The 21588-nt window shown below is 32.5% G+C and overlaps 2 protein-coding genes across 2 annotated transcripts; one reads left to right on the plus strand and one right to left on the minus strand.

The window, feature by feature from the left end:
• Positions 1 to 16498: 16498 nt before the first annotated feature.
• LOC149141585 (GDSL esterase/lipase 6-like) lies at positions 16499 to 18180 on the minus strand. Its single transcript, XM_089449234.1, has 5 exons — positions 17890 to 18180; positions 17667 to 17782; positions 17327 to 17563; positions 16960 to 17218; positions 16499 to 16847 (listed from the first exon to the last, which is right to left on the minus strand). Exons 1-5 carry the CDS (start codon positions 18143 to 18145, stop codon positions 16594 to 16596), a joined length of 1122 nt encoding a protein of 373 aa, XP_089305360.1. The 5' UTR covers positions 18146 to 18180; the 3' UTR covers positions 16499 to 16593.
• A 1723-nt stretch (positions 18181 to 19903) lies between these two features.
• On the plus strand, positions 19904 to 20700 carry LOC149141586 (GDSL esterase/lipase 6-like). Its single transcript, XM_089451267.1, has 4 exons — positions 19904 to 20057; positions 20160 to 20278; positions 20378 to 20614; positions 20677 to 20700. Exons 1-4 carry the CDS (start codon positions 19904 to 19906, stop codon positions 20698 to 20700), a joined length of 534 nt encoding a protein of 177 aa, XP_089307393.1.
• Positions 20701 to 21588: the final 888 nt, after the last annotated feature.

Raw genomic sequence — 21588 nt, forward strand, 5'->3', positions numbered from 1 at the left:
GTTGATGGGGTTGACCTTTTATCTCCTTGTTGAGTAGTTTAGATTTTTCATTAGAGTTCCTTGCCTCATCTTGTGAGCTAGATCCACCTTCAACAGTTTTATGAAAACCAAGACCAGTTTTGATGGTAGGAGACCTTTGACTACTAAAAATATTATCCAAAATCTTAGTACTGTCTTGAAATCGTAACAATTTATCATTTTCTTTTAATTTACCTTTTAAGATATTTACCTCAACTTGATATTTCTCTTCCTTTTCTAGATATTTCTTCTTCATGGTTTCTTCAACCTTTCGTCCTTCTTCCACTTGTTGCCTTAATTTGAGAATCTCCTTTTCTTGTTCTTCATCTGCTTGAGGTAGTTCTCCATTCTGCTTATTTGAATTTTCAAGATCTCCTTTTGGAGAGAGGATCTTTGCTTCAAGACTTTCATAGTAACTAGATCTATCCTTAAGTCTCTTGATTGTTGTAATATTTTCATATTCTTTATTTCTTAATGATTTCACTTCATCCTGCAAATTTTGACATTAATCTTCCTTTTCCTTGTACTGCTTCCTCAATTTGTTTCCTTCCTCAAGCTGATCTTTTAATCTGGTAACTTATTCTTTGAATGCACGTTCCCTTTTGTTAAATAGATCTTATTGATCTCTAATTTTATCTGCAAGTCTTTTGACTTCTGCCTCTATGTTTCTTTCACGACCACTTCTAATATCTTCAATATTGCATGAATACAGAAAAGTATCACTAGAAGACCAAAAATTTGTACCTGATACTTCATTTTCTTGTTCATCTTCAATCTGAGGTGATTTTGAATCTGAATACTTGCTTCCACCTAATGACCAATTGTCTCTCCTTCTGTCACTATTCCTTTGAGATGTCTTCTTTTCTTGAGGCTCTTTCTTCTTTATCTTCTTTCCCATTGTTTCTATGGATCTCCTTCAAGAGATCAAGCTTCTGCCAAAGGACCTGCTCTAATACCAATTTTTAGAAATAATACTGAGAGAGGGGGGAGTGGGGTGAATCAGTATTATTCAAATCAATAACTTTTTCTTTTCATACTCTAATTTATATATGCTACTTCAATGAAGGTAACTCGTGTGTACACGCAACTGTATTTAAGGAAACCAACATATATCCAACAAACTTATGATTCAGTTAATTCATCATATCTTGATCTTTAATCAGTGCATCAATGCTTCATTAACCATATAAGCAGTAACCATGTGCAGTAATAATAGAACAAACCATCACACATAAGAAACACACATGAACACCAATATTTAAGGTGGAAACTTAATGCGGGACAAAACCCACTTGTTGATGTCTTATTTTAATATAAGAAAAACCTGTCTATAATTTTGTATTGGTGTAGACTCATACCAGTACGCAGGCACCCACCTGTAGAAGGCTGCAACCTTCTATTGTTCTCTAGCTTCTACTGGATGGGAGCTACAACCCCCTAGCTCTTGTACTAGCCAATCCATTTACTAGTACGTAGGTGTTGACCTAAAGAAGGCTCCAACCTTCACTCATTTTCCAACTGCTACTAGAAGGGAGTTCCAACCCCTTGGCTCTTGTACTAGCCGATCCATTTACTAGTACATAGGTGCCAACCTACAGAAGGCTCCAACCTTCACGCGTTTTCCAACTGCTACTGGAAGGGAGCTCCAACCCCCTGGCTCTTGTATTGTCCGATATGTTTACCAGTGAGAAGGCACTAGCCTAGAGAAGGCTATGACCTACTCTCTTCCTCCAGGGACCACGTTTCATAAATTTTTAGACTGGATACTCCTGGAATACAACACCACAATCTAAAGGCCTCGTTTCATCAAATTTTCATACTGGACCCATCAACAACATTGAAGCTCATAATCAATCACCATTGCAATAAAATCATCAAATACATCTGCATCAACCAATCACTGAAACTTAATCATCAATCTCTGAATCAACCACAACTAAATCAATCACTGAAAACCCACCATCACGGAAGCAAATCATAATCAATTAGTCTGAACATTCAGAGCACTGTCAGTAGAATACAATTACCATAACACAAAGCAGAACCCAGAACTCTGCATCAACAACCAGAACCAACTATAACTTCAAACATCATATTTCATAATGTATACACTACTTCGATGTGTCGAACCAGTGTGTATACACACTTTTATCAAAGCGAACCAACGTATAGATCTGAAAATACTAACTTAAAAACTTCATAGCTATTTCAGACTTTAGTCATACTCAGATCATAACATTTACAGAATAAAACATGCATCAATATTTAGATCTAGACTATCCATGATCAAACCACATAATGATAATTCATTTCAGATCTCAATCCATCATTATATCTCATCCCTCATCAATCGTTAAGGTTCATCCTTAGTTTAGATCAATCAAAGCACCACAAACCCATAACATGCATATTTTCTTTTGATCTCACTCTTCATAAGATATTAATTGCTTTCACGCCTTGGCCTAATGATCTTCTCCTTCTTATATAGTTTTAGGCCTTTCTCAATACCTCAGACCAAAACCACTTAGGACCAATACCTTGGACCAAATACCTCGGACCAATACCTCGGACCAAATAGCTCGGACCAAATACCTAGGACCAAATACCTTGGACCAAAACCTTGATTTTCCATCCCATACACTCTTTTCCTTCTATGAAAGTGTGTGCATACGTATACGCTCCTTTTGTTCTATTAACACATGTATATGCTACTTGGACAAAATGAACCAACGCATACCTCTCTTTCTTCAATCTCTGGAGTCTGATCTGTAATCCTTTGTTGTTAACATGTTGCACTGTGAACTGTCATCTATGTGAGTTGCCATCAAGGAAAACACATGTATCATAATGCCAGCACCGCAATGAATGAAGAATTTGAATCTAGTATTAGAAATAATACTTGGGAAATAGTTGAATTGCACGAAGGAAAAATACCCATAGGTTGCAAGTGGCTTTACAAACCTAAATTTATTGTAGATGGGATTATAGAAAATTTTAAAACTAGACTGGTAGCAAAGGGTTATTCATAGAAAGATGGAATTGACTATGAAGAAACCTTTGCTCCTGTAGCCAAACTGAATACTATTAGTATGTTAATTGTTGTAGCTATAAAATATCAGTGGAAGTTACACCAATTAGATGTTAAGTCTACATTTTTAAATGGTGATTTAAAGGAAGAGGTTTATTTAATGCAGCCTAAAGGGTTTGTTAAACAAGGGCATGAGCATTTAGTTTGTAGATTGAAAAAGGCCCTTTATGGTTTAAAACAGGCACCTAGGTCTTGGTACGAGAAGATTGATTCATTTTTCTTACAACATGGTTTTCATAGGAGTAAGAATGATCCAAATATATATACCATGTATGATGAACAAGGGCAGATAATTTTGATTTCCTTGTATGTGGATGACATGATTATAACAGGTAATGCAAATGCATTAATCAAAGAAATCAAATTGCAAATATCACAAGCTTTTTAAATGAAAGAACTCATAATTTTACATTATTGTTTGGGTTTGGAAGTGTGAAGAGACTCTGGGTAGACTTTCCTTAATCAAGGGAAGTATGTCAGAGGGCTGCTTAAGAATTTCATAATGGAACAGTGTAAGACACCATTAGTACCCTTGTTGCAGAACCTGAAATTGTGCAGAGATGATGGCTCTAAGGAGGTGGATGCTACTTTGTACAAGCAACTAGTTGGTAGTCCGATATATCTTATTACAACTAGACCAAAATTAGCATACTCTATTAGTGTGCTAATCCAGTTTATCTCTAAAACCATTGAAAGTCATTGGGTAGCAGCAAAAAGTGTACTGAGGTATCTTCATGGTACTTGTGATTATGGTATTTTATACATTGATACATCTGATGTTACTTTAGTAGGTTTTTCAGACTCTGATTGGGCAGGTAACCTAGATGATCGACGATCTATCATGGGTTATGCATTTAGTGTTGGATCTGGGGTCATAGCATGGAGCAGTAGAAAGAAGAGCATTGTGTCTTTATCTTTAGCTGAAGCCTAGTAGCAAGTAGTATGCGCAATGACATGTGAAGCTATCTGGTTGAGGAGGCTTCTCCATGATGTAGGAGAAGAGTAGAAAGAAGAGACCATCATCAAATGTGACAACTAGAGTTCCATTAAGTTGGCGAACAACCCAATGTTTCATAAGAACACGAAACACATAGATACTTAGTTTCACTTTGTTAGAGAAAAGGTCCAATCAAAAGAAATTTTTATTGAATACTGTAAAATATGTGACAATGTGGCTGATATTTTTACTAAGCCTCTTGGTAAAGTGAAGTTTGAATTGTTTAGGGGGATGTTAAGACTTCAAGATAATCCTTTCTCCATTAAGGGGGAGAATTGAAAATAATTAACATTATATTGTATTAATGGAGAAATGGTTACATGGTTGTAATGTGACTCCTTAAGTTAGGATTAGTTCCTAGGTTGTAGGAGTTTGTTCTCACCTACCTATTCCTTTGTGATGTATTTATTGAATCATCTTGGATTAATTGAATCAGAGTGTACGCTCCAATCTGTGCAACCTCCAGGTGTAGTGATGCAACCTCGAGGTGCAACTTACTCAGATGTGAGCTACTGGTTAATTCAATTCATTTCTTTTCTTTCTAGTTTTATAACACGCATCCATGTCCACGTTCCATTTAGTAGTCTCCAAACAACTCCTAATGGTGTGATGTATACTGCTTTGAAACATAATTCAACAACATAAAAACTTTTCTTTCCATTTTTCTAACACGCATCCATGTCCACGTTCCATTTATTAGCCTCAAACAACTCCTAATGGCGTGATGTATACTTCTTTGAAGTGTGCGCGGGGGGTGTGTGTTAATTTTATAATATTTTAATGTTTATTTTTTTATGATGATTTTATATGTATATTTGAATAAAAATTCTCTATTATATTGAAAAATGTTTTTAAGGAATATGTGTAATTAAAGTTTGGAATTTTATATAGAGTTCACTTCTAACCTATTAAAAAATTGATAATAGAGAAATTATATCAATATCTATTACAAATAAAATATTTTAATGTCTATTTTAAATAAAATCAAATTTTTTTTTTTTTTTTTTTTTTTTTTTTTTTTTTTTTTTTATATAATAATAATAATAATGGTGACTATTAATACACAATGAGAAGATAATGATAAATTAAAATTTTTAATATTTTATTTTTATGCTAAAAAAATATTAGTAAAATCCTTCCAAGATCATTATAATTTGGTTGACTTAAAAGGCCAAGAAAAATATTTCTATATATAATAATTATAATGGTGACTATTAATACAAAATGAGAAGAGAAGACAATGATAACTTAAATTAAATCCAATACAAGTGTAAGATGGACAATATAATAGAAAGTGATTTTCATCTTCAACCCTCATAGTGTAATAAAGGTGACTAACTTTTTCATCCCATAGTGTTTTAGTAATTGACCCATTCTAACTTTCACCATAAAACTTATGAGAATTTGTTCTTTTTTCCCAAGATTTTGAGAATTTATTTTTATTTTAACAATGTTCATTTTCTTCTTAATATTAGTCAAGAAATAAAATATAAATAATTCAAATTTAGAAAATTCTTATTTTACTAATAAGTAATTTTTATATCTGAGTGTGAAAGGTATGTGTCATTCTTTTAGTTCTTCATATAAAACTGACATACAATATTTAAAAAACATTAATTTATATATATATATATATAGATATCATATATTTGTCTACCAATATATAAATTTCTTTTAATATTAATTATAAATTTAATATATTTAGTGCTAATTATAAATTTAAATAATAATAATAAAAAGTAGTAAACGCATAACATAGATTATAATAATGATAGTAATTTACTTTTTAACATCTTATATATCATATTGGTACAAAGAACCATCTTGTTTATGAAACAAGAATTTCTTAATTTCCTTTATTTTAATCCTCCTGAAGCTCCAGAATTAAGATATATCTTCTCTGTTGATTAAAACATTTCAGCTGTTTGCAATTTAGTAAAACAGGGATATGTAATTTGACCATGGGGACGCGGACTACACCGACGTACGAACGATGGTATATATATATATATATAGTTTGGTTTACACGTTTACGAAAGAGTCTTGTTGGTGTTTTTTCGATTATACTTTTATATTTTTTTCTCCCATTAAATATGTTATTTTTCAATGTCGGTTTTTTTAATGATGAAAGATAATAAAGATTAAAGTTGTTATAATAATATATTTTATATAGTTAGTTTTGTGGATTAGTTAACCGTTCGTGAAGTATTTTATTAGTGAGAGGTTATATGAGTCAATTATTTTACAGACTCAATCTCTTATATTAGACTCTATTTAATTTGGGTCGCGGGCTGTGATTTTTTGAGATAGATTTTTTTAGATTTCTTATAAGAATGAAATTTTGATAAAAATAATGATAATTTTATAAAGAGTTGTTTTTTTTTGGAGTTTTTTGTGTCGGAATTTGGTGAAAAAATTGAGGTGAAATTTTGATTTGTGTTATTTAAATTAGTTTTTGGACTGTATATGGATTCATCACCCTTAAAAACCCTTACAGCACTTCTATTATGTAGGGGTTAATCATCAAGCTTGTGATTTCAATGAATTTCTGTTGGATTTTGGAGAACTTAACCGGGAAAAATTGACGAGAAAAGCTTCGAAAAAATTGGAATAAATCTCATTCAAAACCAAATTTAGAATAATATAATTATTAATTAATAATGAGAAAAAATATCATTAATTATTAACATAATATGTACTTAAGTTCTTCATTTTTTTTTTTTCACTCGCTGGTTCACGGATCATTATTTTTTTTTTTCACTTACTGGTTCACGGATACCCGGGTCAGTGGGTAGCCGCTACGTCTAGGGTTTTAAACACTGAGTGGACGCCACCCCAAGGGCATCAACACCCCTCGGCCTATTTACTGACCTAACCCCAAGAGCTTTCGGGTTTTGACCCTGTGACCTCCCATTGGCGAGGCACTTGATTTGACGGATTGAGCTAACTCTTGGGGCCAGAGTTCTTCATTATTATTTATAAAGTTTATATATTTTTAAAAATATTTGAATTACTTATCAATAATAATTATCAAATGGAGAATAAAGATTTAACTTCTATATAATATTTTAGAGTATTCTTAATAGTAGTCAAAATCAAATATTAACATTTATTTTAAAATTAGTTATGCCGTTTCTATCATTTCAATTAAATTGATTAATTAAAAAAAATGTGATATAGACAAGTGCCATATTAAATGAGTTATATTTTTTGGGTATGTGGTATTTATGACCATGGTATTGAATCATGATATTGTATGGAAGTCTATAATAATAATATAATTATATTACTATTATTATTATTAATCCCTGCCTCGGACTATTAGCGATCGATAGAGCGTTGAATGCATATTAATTTTTTGTTTGACCAGAAATATATATCTGCACCGAAGCTTTAACCAAAGTTTTAGTATTAAAAAAACTAATATAAAATGTATTAAGTTTTTTTTATTGGTCCATAGCTTTTGAGGTCTTATTGCAAGCCTCACGCATCCCAATGCAATTTAGTTTTGGATATCCTAAGTTTTTCATTCCTGCATCAATGAAAACTTTGGATGTTTTGACTTTCGCTAGCTAGCACACAAAAGTAACTTTGGATATCTTGGTTGGCACGTAATTGCAAAGTTTGGATAAACATTTATATGAGTTAAAAAAATAACAAACTTTGGATATATAAACTCTCAAATTTTAGATATCTAAACTTTTGGCTGTCAAACCATTTGCAGGACGTTGACACCTGGTTCGCTAGCTGTCTCAGTGTCTTCATTGCGTTTCCATGACGTTGGCACCTGGCTCGCTAATTGTCTCAATGTCTTCATTGCGTAACTTCTTCCACATTGTTGTCACATGGCTGGAATTATGTATGCCACTAAAACATGATGACACTAAAAACTATAGATCATGATCCCTTCCCATTTAACGCAACTTCCCATTTAACTGCTACTGCAAATTTTAGTATGTCGCTGGGAAAATTCTATCTCACTTCCCATTTATACACAGCTTCCCACAGTTTTCCATTTAGCCGTTGCTGCAAACTGAAGGTATGTTGCTGCTTCCCTTTTAGCACCTACTGCAAACTAAAATTATTATGTTGTTGTTGAAAGTCTATCTAGATTCACATTTATATGCAACTTTCCATTTCTCTGTTTTTGCAAACTTAAAGTATGCTATTACATATATCTTCCAATTTATCTGCCCATTTAGACATTGATGAATTGGCGTTGCTGCAAATTGAATGTATGCTCTTACTTTTGTTTATACAAAGTTATGGAGGCGTGAGCTGCCACCCAACACTTGCCTCGTTTGGGCTCAACACCTGCCGTGGTTTGAATTGCTACCTCGTTTGCGCTCAACACCTGCATCTCTTGTTTACTGCCTCTACACCTATACCTGCCATGGTTGGGTAGGTTTGAATTGTATTGTCGCTCTGAAAGAAAGGTTTTCGCAATAGAAAGCTCAGAAATTTTGAATATGGAAGGCCATTGCACTGAGTTAGAAGGCCACAAAGATGTGGAATCAAACTCGGATTACCTGAGCTCAGATTTTGTTAGGCTTTAACCACAGCCTGCCTGCAATTCCATCTCTCCATGAGCGGAGATTGTCGCTCACAACAATTGAAGAATATAAAGATGTTATGAGCCTGAATGTTACGTTGTCTCACAGGCGAGCGATCTTGTGTTCCTTTAGCCCTCGAGATCAGGAGGCAGCCAAGAAGAAGGAGTCGAATCGTCAACGCTAAAGGGCATTTAAAGTTTTTTATTAGTCAAAGTCTTTCTACTAATGCATGTTTTCCTTTTTAATCTGTTAGAAAAATCAGTGTTAAGAACAAAAGAGAACTGCTAGTCATATCGGGTTTGGACTGCAAATTAAAGCGTTGCCATGGATGAATTTTTTGTGCCTGGTTTGTTATGCTTTCAACGTTACTAGCGACTATCGAAGGGCTTTCAAATAAAAATCGAAGATTTATAGATAAATTCAAATTTGATTCTTGGATTATACATCTTCATATTAAAGAAAGCAGTGGGACTGTAACCAAAATAATCATATAGAAAATAGTAAAATACACTGTGATAAGCCTTCAAATATTTTTATTTTTAATAAAATTGCGCAATGGAAACCCTTGGAATAGTAACTTGCAAGTAGCTTATATATGAAGAACATGCATCACTAATGAAATCAGTACTTAACAGAGGTGAAATGCAGCCATTACAATTTTATGCATTTGAAACGGATTTTGTCATAAAGCTGGATTGCCAGAAACATAAAGAAGGAAAGATTTTTTGTTATTTTCAAAATGGTCTTAATATTTCTGTTTAGGAACCAATATTTTTTATTTTTTCACTTGTTGCACGTGGTGCATGCATGGCAAAAATGCTACCAAATGTTCTTTAACTTTTTTTTACACAAAATACTATTTAACCTTTTTTCAATGTTATTTCAAATATTATTTATATGGTTATACATTTATTGTTTTATTTAAATAAATAAATAATTGAAATAAAAATCAATGTAAATTTATATAAAAATAATATACATAAACAAATAATTGAAAATGATGCATGCCAACTCATTGCATGCAAGGCAGGTGTCGATGCCATTATCCGTACAGGTATATGCAAAATGTCAAGTTTGTATTTTCATCTTTGCCATATCTCTGAGTGCTTAAACAATGTAAGCCCTTTGTCCATTTCCACGATTATGTAATCGTTGATTATCCTTCAATGTATCCGCACAATGTCAAGTTTGTATTTGCGTCTTTGCCATATTTCTGAGTGATTAAACAATGTAAGCTCTCTGCACCAGGAGGTAACATTAAATGTCAAATTTATGATTTCTCTTTTTATTTAATTTGATCCTCGATTCATGAGCCAGTTTGATATTTCTGACATTAAACGCTGGCATTAAATGCTTGGCAGGGATCCCCGGATGAGAAATTCACGCAACTGCACGACGAGAGCAATCCTGAATTCGTTTCTGAAGTGGTCTCACTTTTCTTTGAAGACGCCGAGAAACTTCTAGCCGATTTATCCAAAACGTTGTATGTTTTAATTCCCGATTAATTTTCCCTGTTTTCTGTTAGACCTCTATGGAGTTTTGGGTATGGAGATTTCATTTGTATTTATTTCTAATGATTTTTTTCATATTTGTTTTGTTAAATAAATAGATATATGAGAATTGTTTGTATGTGTTACAGAGCTCAACAACCGATTGTGTACAAGAAAGTAGATGCCCATCTCAACCAGTTCAAGGGTAGCAGTTCCAGGTGATTTCCATAACATGGTGGTTGTGTTGGCACTGCTAATTTTTATGTTGATATATGAGTTCCAGGTTAATCTCACATGAATTAGAAGTGAATGAGGCAGAGAATTATTTTTCACATTGCTACTTTGTTATATCGATTAATTGTAACATCACATCATATGAGATACTTGGGTGTTGTTACTCAGATTTTCTTTGGACTTCGTAGTTTCAGACTTTCAGTTATTTGGGTAGGGATATACAAATATTTTCCAATTTTAAAATGAGAGAATTGATATTTTATGGCCTAATATAGATGTCTTTTATCAGATATCCTTTATCAAATATAGATGCCTTCATTTAACATTATATTTCAATGATTGTTACCCAGAAATGCTTAAATTGAAATTCCCTTTCTGTCATTATTATACAGAAATACTTACGAAACTTCAGCCATTATTATACATAAATACTTACGAAACAGGGGCAGGTTGTGGATGATGATAGCTACTATAAGTAGACAACCATATCCTTCAATGAGATGTCAATACAGTCTGATGCATTAATAACTTCCAACTTCCAAAATGAGGCAACAACATCAACAGGTTCCAAAGGTTCCTTTTAAAAGAAAAGTTTCTACAAAATCTCAATTACTTTCATCTTTCACACCAAAGTAATGAATAATATAAATTTTCACAAAACGAATGTATATTATCATTTTTATAAGAAAAATGAATGCATAATATTCTTTTTATAAGAAAAATGAATGAATTAGGGAGATAGATTTAACCCGAAAGTCGGTGTTTGGCTCTGCAGTGGTGGGTTTCTCCCACTAAAAATTTGTACATAATATTATGAATTACTCAGATTCAATGTAGGATTCACAATCACAATGCAGTCCAGATGTTTTTAGTTTAATTTTTTTGGGTTAATTTTATTAAAAAATTAACATAGATTTCTTAAAATTTGTCATCCCTAGAATCCTAGTACCAAAATTATCTTACAAACTAAATCTATTTATAAATTAGTTTAATTTTTTGGGTTAATTTTATTAAAAAATTAACATAAATTTCTTGAAATGATGTGCCTGTTCTCCTTTTGATTGGTTGAATTGAACGATAAGATTAATGTTCGTTTCAAATATCAATAGAGGAGTAAATTGAATAAATATTAACATGAATTAAGAAAGAAATTTTGTCAACTTAGATTATTTTTTCATTACTTAAAATATAAATAAATAAATAAATAAATAAATAAATAAGAAGTTAAATATTTAATATCTAAACATATTTTATATAAAAAGTTAATTATTTAATATGTAAACATATTTTAATTTAATTTTAAATTTATTATATATTAATAAAAAAATCTTAATTATTCTCCCATTTCATTATACATTTAATATATATAATGTTATAATATTTTTTTGATATAATTATATTTATACATAATTATATATGTTTATATATATATTTTTTATTATATTGATTCTTTTAATTTTATATATTATTATTATTATCTGTTTTTAAGGTCACTTTTACTAAATTGGTGTATGAGACACTTTGTTTGTGGAACAAGGACCCACTTCCACGTAGTGATTTGACTCCTAAGTGGAACAAGGAGCCACTTCCACATAGTGATTTGACTGCTAAGTTTAAGAAGGCATACATACTCTACCCTTCTCGGTTTGAACTGTCAACTATATATATATATAAATTATTATTAGTCATAATAATAATATACATAGTCTGCCTCTTCCTTTTTGAACTTGTAATATATATATATATATATATATATATATATATATATATATATATATATATATATATATATATATATATGTTTTTGTGAGTTGCTCTACAATGTAACATTACATATAACATTACATTTGTAAATTACATATATCAGTTCCATTCTTATTTGCATTTTTGGGCTAGACAACATAAATTCTCATCCGGGACGGATGGAAATCTATTGGAATGCATACTTGCAATGCTCACCAGGATATCCAAGTCCTATGCAATAACAAGGGGCACTAATGCTTTGTGAATGACCAGGTAGAATTTATGTTTATTGCTACTGCTAGCTTGTCTCTAATTGGAGCATTGCTTACTGATCAAATTTACCTATTGCTCAAATTATGATTGATCATTTAATGGTTGATCATTTACAATGGATCATCCTTTTCTCATTGCATTTGTTTTTGATTGATTGCCACTAGAAGATATTCGAGCAACATTTGTAAATCAAAACAAGCACATAGAAGCTCTCATCAATCTTTTTTTTTGAAACAGACTAAAATAAATTGAATTAAAAAGATAAACATTTACTTAAATATATTGAGAATATAATATATGTCACCCTCATGTTGTTTCTATTTCCCTGGTTACTACTTTCTCTTCTTCTGGGCTTAAGCTTTCAATGCTTAAGTGCTCCATTATATAATTTACATGGGTAAATGTCATCCTTTATAACAATATTTTCATAACAATAATTTCATTTAAGAAATATGTATAACAATAATTTCATTTATGAAAGATGAATGCCTGTAATTTCTAGCCTATGATGGCCAAAGGTGTCAGTGGAGCAGAATCATTTTGGATACTAGGTTATCCCCACCTTGAACTCCTAATATTGTATACTATGGGGATTTATGCCTCTGGAGGTAGAGAAATCTTTCCTCTATGCTCTCCTTGGCACATCCTAATGAAGCGGTTCCATATCCCCACTAGTGGAAGCTGGATTGTGTGTTACATATCGCCTAATCAATATCTCTTTCAACATTTCCCAAACTGTTGGTTGGTATTTCTTTCCACACCAAGAAGTTTTTTTTGTCTTTCCCTCCAAATTCATTAAACAGACTTTGTCTTCCACATTTAGGGTCCTAATTGCGTCCGCTCCTTTGACATTTGTCCACTCCTCTGCCCGTTCACCTTAAATTACCATGTTAAGTCTCGCAGATGAAAACGGATTTCCAGAACCCAAGTTATGCTAGCTATATTTTTATCTTGTCCCAAAAAGAATAAATATCCCCTGCTATCTTTTTTTGCAGAACTTTGTTCTACACTGGAGGTTAAGATGGTCCCTCGATCCTTATGTTGGAGAAGTATAATTGAAAGCATTATGTCTTTGCTGCAGAAAGAGGAGAAAAGATTTTTCTTTTGCTAAAAGTTTTCCAGGCAAAGAGGGATGGAAAAATAACTTCAGTCGGCCCATGGCCTCCAGAATTGATTCAATCATTGAAATAAAGACTGTTGTTGTTGACATAACATCTAAGCTAGAAAGGCTATGACGAAGGCACCACCACAGAAATAGCATCCAAGCTGGAAAGCCTATGAAGAAGGCATCGCCATTGACATAGAGGCAACATTGTTGTTTGTTTGTTTAGGCCCATTGGGAATTACTTGGAGCCACAACTACATGGAGTGCATGGAATAAGTTTCTAGAACTGTCTTTTATTCCAATGTCGTGTCCTTTTATTCTCTTGTTTTAAGAGAGCATTTCAGAATTAACTTGTATTTGATGATTTGATCAACTTAAACCTGAATAGATGCCGGTATTAAATGTTGAATATTAATATCATTATATCTTTTTGATATATACCATATATTTTTTAAATTGTATTAAAAATTAAAATAAAAATGAAATTTTATTATTAAAATTTTAAATATTGATATATGGTTTAGATCATATTGTTTTATATTTAATATATGGTTGCTAATTTGTTAAGTTTAATATAGCTATTACTATATCATTATTTTAAATTACATCTTGGCTGAACGAGAGGAGGCAACACTCCAGGAATTCAGGTGTAAGGTTAAAACTTTAGTTTAATTGGTAATATGAGTTTTTTCAAGAAAAAGGGCAGCTATGGCTGTTAATTTCAACTAGCCAACTCTTCCAATTAGAGAAGAGTTAAAGTGGCTGAGCAACCCAAAGCACCACGGTGACTAGAGTATGATTGGAAGAAACTTGCTTTATTCTGGCTTAACTTGCTTGAATATGATTTGATGTTACTTGCTTTATTTGTCTTAACATGCTTTATCCAGCATTGTCACTTAGAGTGAATTGCAAAATTTGCGGCATATGAAGAGAAAACAATGCATTGGTTTTAAAAATATATCTGAAGTAAGGGTAGATCTCATCGAGAATACAATGAGTAGACACTTTGTGTTGGCCCTTCACCGTATTGTGGTTGCTAAAGCTTACTAGTATAGCCTTAGTGTTGTGTGTTTGTCATGGTAGATTGACTTTCATAAAATGTTGTGGTTTGCGATTTTCCTAATTAATCGGACACTGTATTTGTATTGTAGTTTGTGGTTGTCTCATTGAGATAATAAATTTGTATTGTAGGGAACATTTTGTCGTAGTTTGTGGTTGTCTCATTGAGATAATAAATTTGTATTGTAGGGAACATTTTGTCGTTTGCAGTTTGCTTAGATTTGTATTGTTAATTCTCATAATATTAGGGAAAGCACAGTTCCATATATATATATATATATATATATATATATATATATATATAAATAAATAAATAAAGTTCTTCTCATTATCTATCCGTGCTGTTGCATGGTAATCCAGATTATATAATTTCATTCCCAATGGCGTTGATCCGATATTGGTAGACCGGAGTATTAACAAATGTGGAAAATGGACGATAGACCGAACAGATGCGCAAATGGGTATTAAAGCAGCGAACAATTAACTAGATTAATAATTAATTATAAATTATAAATGATTAAATAGAGAATATTTTTTTTTCCAAAAAATAAAATAAAATATTTATGTCTATTTCTATAATATAAATCAAATTCATCTTTCTCATTATATGTCGTCAAGTTATTCTCATTGCTATTATCAGTGATGTTTAATGGCCTCTTGCCAGACCTGTTAATTAACTGCGATTAATTTCTGCGATAGATCCAAATGAATGATTAATGAAAGAAAATAGGTGTCAACAAACAGTCTCACTGCTCCTTCAGCCCAAATGAATGATTAATGAAAGAAAATAGGTGTCAACAAACAACCTCACTGCTCCTTCAGCCTAAGGACGTCGTAGGTTCATTGATTCTTCTCTCATGAGACAAGTTAGAATAATCACTTTGTGTTTGAAACTATGATGCATCCCACTAACAAAATTAATTTAATTGAAGGATTTCATCAAACCTAAATAATATTAAGAACAAAATTTGCTTGTTTGCACTGCTATTTATTTTCTATAATTATTGATTTAGTACTTTCTTTCTTTGTTTCCTTGAATACCGAATATGGTAAGTATATCTCTTATCGAAATTTTTCATTTCCTCATTCTCCAATTTTTCATTTCCTCATTCTCCTATAAAATTGGCAGGGACTACCACTGCTTGCAGTCCTTGTTATAATATAAATTTTGTTGTCTATGGTGTCTTGGATAGACGGTGATAGAGTGCTCTCTTAAGGCATTCCTTGACATTGAAGTTAATTTATATATCTACCCTCATTTAATTAAATCTAATGATTTTTAGATCTGGGAAATTTAAACTATATCATAAAAGAATTGTTTAAATGTTTATAAACATTCTGTAGAAAGAATTGTTTAAATGTTCATAAACATTATGTAGCTATTTAATTTGTATAACTTAGATGGTTACATTTTTTTAATATATGTATTTAGCTTAAATATTATTCTTTATATAGATAATAATAATAATTTATAATAAAATTACCATTTAATTGTTTTTTATAATATTTTTCTTATGAAATTATAAATTAATATCAATCTATTTTTACTAATAATCAAATTTATATAATTATAATAAATTTTTTTATATATATTTGTAATATTTATTTATAATAAATTTAATTTTAAACTAAATTATTTAATAATTATTTTATTTTCATTTTTGAACTTTTACAGTGGATTTTGCAAAATATCAAAAATTCTTTTCACTTGTTTTGATAAGATTAATCGTTTGCGTAACCACCAAAATTTTTTTTTTTTTGCATTTCATAAGCAATCAAGATTCAAAGTCTGCATACAATCATGATGTGAGCTATGGCTGTGGATGGATGTAAAAAAAATAGAAAAGAATAGGAGGTAAACAATTATGTTTGCCTGCCCCCGGTCAACTGGGCTACGAAAAAAAATGAAGTAAACAGTTATGTTTGGCCACCGCTCAACTGGGCTACCACGACATACGAACGATAGTTGATAAGGGTGACCAATCTAAAATGCCTACCCGCTTACAAAGTCAACGAAAATAATGATCTCCGCTTCAATGTTTGTGCAGCAGCCTTTTGAGATTGAAAGGTGTGATGAAGGATGTATTGCCTTCCCAAATCTGGTGAGAAACCATCTCATAGATTTTCTCAGTGGGATGGGTTCCATCCCAAAATACGTATTTCTCTGGACGTTTGCAAAGAAAAGCGCTGTATTGGCCACGCTCCTTCTTTGGAATCTCCAACCCACAAGACACAGCAGTGTTAAATGGCCCCGCTCCACAGCACGCAGACGTCGTGTTTTTAAAACCTACAACCAAAGCCACGTCCCATATTGCATTTAGAAAATTCAAATGCCAATCCACGCCTATAACGTTTTTGAAATTTGTACTAGTTAATAAATATATATTACTGTATTTTACCATAGGATTCGCCGTGTTGAATTAAATTTAATACGAAATCATAAGCGTTAGCAAGCAGGATGGTTGCCCCGTCTAATTTTTTATTCAACTGATTGACGAGCAGCCTGAGACCATCATTAAATGCCACTACCAGCTGATTTGCAGTTTCCACACATCCACCATTATATGCTTTCACTCCAGCGAGCCTTGAATTTGGAGTACACCCCACAACAGGGCTGCTTATTACAATGAATTTTCTTGCCCCCTTATTGTACAGACTCTGCAACATTCACCACAGACAAGAGGATAACCCCAAATTCAATTAACATAATGGAACAATCGGCCAAGAAACTGAGGAAATACAAAATCATGAGGGATTCATTCGCACCAACAAGTGTTCGTTATATTTACTAAGCAGCAGCTTAACGAAATCCTGGGCAGTTGTAGAGTTTTGGAAGGTGGTATTCGCTAAATAGTTGAGGCCAATATCATTGCCACCACTGTTAATGGTATACAAGGAATGGGATAGATATTCTTTTGCATAATAATCTCCTCCAAGTTTTTTCCCTAGACGCGAAGAATAGTTGGCGAATTGGCGTATCTGGAGACTTAGAGGGATGATATTCTGCATAGCGAAAACACCAACCACGTTTAATTGCTTATTTTCAACATGTAAATTCATGTGTATCAATTAGAATGAACATGTATCTATCTATTTTGGCACTCACCAAGTAATTCCCCGTGGAATCTAGTAATCCGCTTCCGCCAGATGCGAAATTGATACCACGAGAGAAATCAGATCTTGGCTTCAGATATGGAGGTGGGAACGGCAACCTTAACTTACGTATAGAATACAAATATCATACGTATATTAATCATCTAATGATAGAATCAACCATATAAATATATCACTAAGTGAGATGATTAGGTGAATAAGTAGGAGAAAAAAAATACCGATAAAATCGAATGCAGTTCGGCCATTAGTGAAACGACCAGTGGGGTGATGGAAGAAGGTCTCCCCGTAAGGCGGGAAATTAGCTTTGGAGGTTGTGTTGGCAATGAAATTGTTGGTACCAGCGTCTGCTAGAGAATCCCCAAAAATGAACATGGCGGGGACGTTATAGTGCATGGCAGTAGCGAAAGGAAAAGATAAAAACAACATAAGGGCTGCGCTGGAGCAGGCAATAAACATTGCCAAAAACTCCATGATAAAGGAATATGAGTGCAGTGCAGGGAAGTAAAAGGAGGTGTGGATATTGGATGCAGATAAATGAAAAGAAATGCATTTATAGAGAGATGATCCATGGGATGGGGATGGGCAGGCAGGCTTTCTAGAGGCCATGGCATTGTCGTCTCCATGATGCGTTCAAAATACGTATTTGGAAAAAAGATGCGTGGCGTGTGAGGTGACTGCACATCGCGAATATCTCTGAGGTTTGTGGTCGCGGATGGCTGCTCTCTCTATATTAAAATATATCAATGTCAACTTCACTTTAAATATTTGATTAATATGCTGTTTTGCTTGTGTGGTAAATATAATAATCATAAATGATGTATTATATTAATTTTATTAATAATTGATATTTTTAATTATTATAATTTGAAAAGTATTGTTTAAGGAGGTTAAATTTTTTGGTAGAAATTTTTTAAAATTTCTGACTGCATAGTGTTTGAATATATAATTTTTAATGATAAAAATAAATTCAACATCATTAAAAACTTTTTATACATGTTCTATTTAAATTTTTAAAAATTTCAATAAAATCTCATCAAAATTTTCCATTTCTTGATATCCTTATCAAAAGAAACGACGATGGCACAATATCTCACCAGGTCTATCGTAAGAAAACACACACTGAACATTACCTGCATGCTAACTCTCATCATCATCCGGCTCAGAAACTTGGGGTGCTAAACACTCTAGCCACAAGAGCAATCCGTATTTCAGATCATGATAATTTTGAGCAAGAAAAGAACCACCTCTTGGATGTTTTCGAAAAGAATGGATACAAAAGACACCAAGGTATTAAGGTTTTCAAGAAAGTTGAGAATCCCATAAACAAACAACATAAGAATGATTATGCTGGTACAGTTCACCTTCCCTACATTCTAGGCACCACTCACCTTCCCTACATTCTGGGCACCACTTATAAGATTTCACACATCTTAAGAAAGAACAACATAAAAACCACTTTCAAACCTATGAAAACAATTAACAGATGTATTAAATCCGTAAAAGATCCTATTGACCCTAAACACCACAAAGGGGTCTATTTGGTCCCTTGTTCATGTGGCAAAACATACATTGGTGAAACCGGCAGATCTATATTAAACACGATTCAAGAACATGCTGCTGACATCAACCATAACCGCACCAAAACCTCGACTTTGGTTGAACATTCTAGTAAAACCAATCATCACATTTGCATCGAAAACTCCTATGTTATGGCCAAAATAGAGCATTACCACCACAGAAAATTTAGAAAAGCTATCGAAATAAGAAAACACCCCAATAACCTTAATCGTGATGACGGTTGGAAAATAAGTGATAACTGGATTCCCACACTAACAGGGGGGTCCATCACATCCTAAACATATCCAGATCCTTAATAATCTTTAGTTAAATTAAACTCACTCATCTTCATAATTTGATTACATTAAAACTAAATCAAAACCAAATTAAAACATAATTTAATTAAAATTATAACAAACCTAATTAAAATAAATCATGATTAAAAAAATAAATAAATAAATAAATAAAATTAAAAAATAAATAAATAAAATAAAAAATAAAAATAAAAATTAATTAATCAATCAATCAATCAATTAATTCAATTTAATTTAATCTATTTCAAAATAAATATTTACATACATTTACATATTTATATATATAATGGAGTTCTTATTTATGTTGCTTTTATCGTTACCTTTAGCTACGGCCATTAATTTACATAATGTCCCTACCATGTTCATTTTTGGGGGTTCTCTAGCAGATGCTGGTACCAACAATTTCATTGCCAACACAACTGCTAAAGCTAATTTTCCGCCATACGGAGAGACCTTCTTCCATCGCCCCACTGGTCGTTTCTCTAATGGCCGAACTGTATCCGATTTCATCGGTATTTTCTTCACCTTTTTATCTACCTTATCCAACTTAGTGATAATTATATGGTTGATTTTTTCATGAGATTATGATATACGTATGATATTTGTATCCGCAGCTACTCAGTTAAGGTTGCCCTTTCCACCTCCATATCTGAACCCACGATCTAACTTCTCTCAAGGTATTAATTTCGCATCTGGAGGAAGCGGAATACTGGATTCCACGGGGAATTACTTGGTGAGTCCCAAAATAAACACATGTTCTATCTAATTGATGGAGAAGAATTTACATGTTGAAAATAAGCGCTTAAACGTGGTTGGTGTTTTCGCTATGCAGAATATCATCCATTTAAGTCTCCAGATACGCCAATTCGCCAACTATTCTTCGCGTCTAGGGAAAAAACTTGGAGGAGATTATTATGCAAAAGAATATCTATCCAAGTCCTTGTATAGCATTACAAGTGGTGGCGATGATATTGGCCTCAACTATTTAGCGAATACCACCTTCCAAAACTCTACAAGTGCCCAGGATTTCGTTAAGTTGCTGCTTAGTAAATATAACGAACACTTGTTGGTATGTATAAAGCATTCATATTTTATTTTTACTAGCTAATTATTGACTTGTTTTTCTAACAGTCCCCCTTAATTATGACCGCATGACTCAACATAACTTAACTTGACTCGATTATGACTCAAACATGCATGTTGGTCTATGTTTCAACTAGGCTTACAATGACTCAAGAATTTTACAATTTTGCATTTTCTTTTTCTCTGCTTCCAGATTTTATATCATCGAAATTGCTTCATTCTCTCTTGCACTTTCTTGTTTTAGACTCCATGTTCCTTTACTTGTTGTTGTTGCAATTTTTCTTTGAACTTTCTTGAATTTGCGCTGAAACACAATGTAATCTTGTCTACTACACTTTCCTCTTCAAATATTTGTTCAACCATGCACTGCTACCAAAACATTGTGTCTTCAAATTGTCTTCTTTGCTTTGCTTCTTGTGTTTTATATTCATGAGTTTGAATCGCTTAAATTTGTCCTCTTCGTTTCTGAATCCATTCTTCAATGAACTTTAAATCTGCATGAAACTTATTAAAAACCTTGCTTTCAACTTCTTTGCCCATGCTATTCTAAACACTTGCATATTAAAAAACAATGTTAAAAACATCTTTAATATGACTCTTTCCGTGAGAGCTTCCTTCTCTACATCTACCTTCGATTCAACTGCGTGGAGGTTGTTTTCCAGTGTTATGTTGTTAGTGGATATTTTAATCCAAAACTCTTCAATCACTTTATCTCGTTCTTGACCATCCACTATTGCTATATGACATACTGCTTCATGAGAGGTTCCAACCGATTCATATCTTGCTGCTACAATGGCAACTTCACCCTTCAATGCTTCATCAAACATTGCGCTTACTGTATTGTAACAATCAATCATTGTTTCAAAAAATAAGCCACACATATCATCGATATAATGTTAATCCACACTATGGTGGGATATGTGAGCATGCATGTGCTCATTGTCAGTTTCATTGACAATT

The sequence above is a fragment of the Pinus tabuliformis genome, chromosome X (genome assembly GCF_031772625.1).
Source record: "Pinus tabuliformis cultivar Carrire ecotype Pingquan chromosome X, CPIR1, whole genome shotgun sequence".
Taxonomy (NCBI): domain Eukaryota; kingdom Viridiplantae; phylum Streptophyta; class Pinopsida; order Pinales; family Pinaceae; genus Pinus; species Pinus tabuliformis.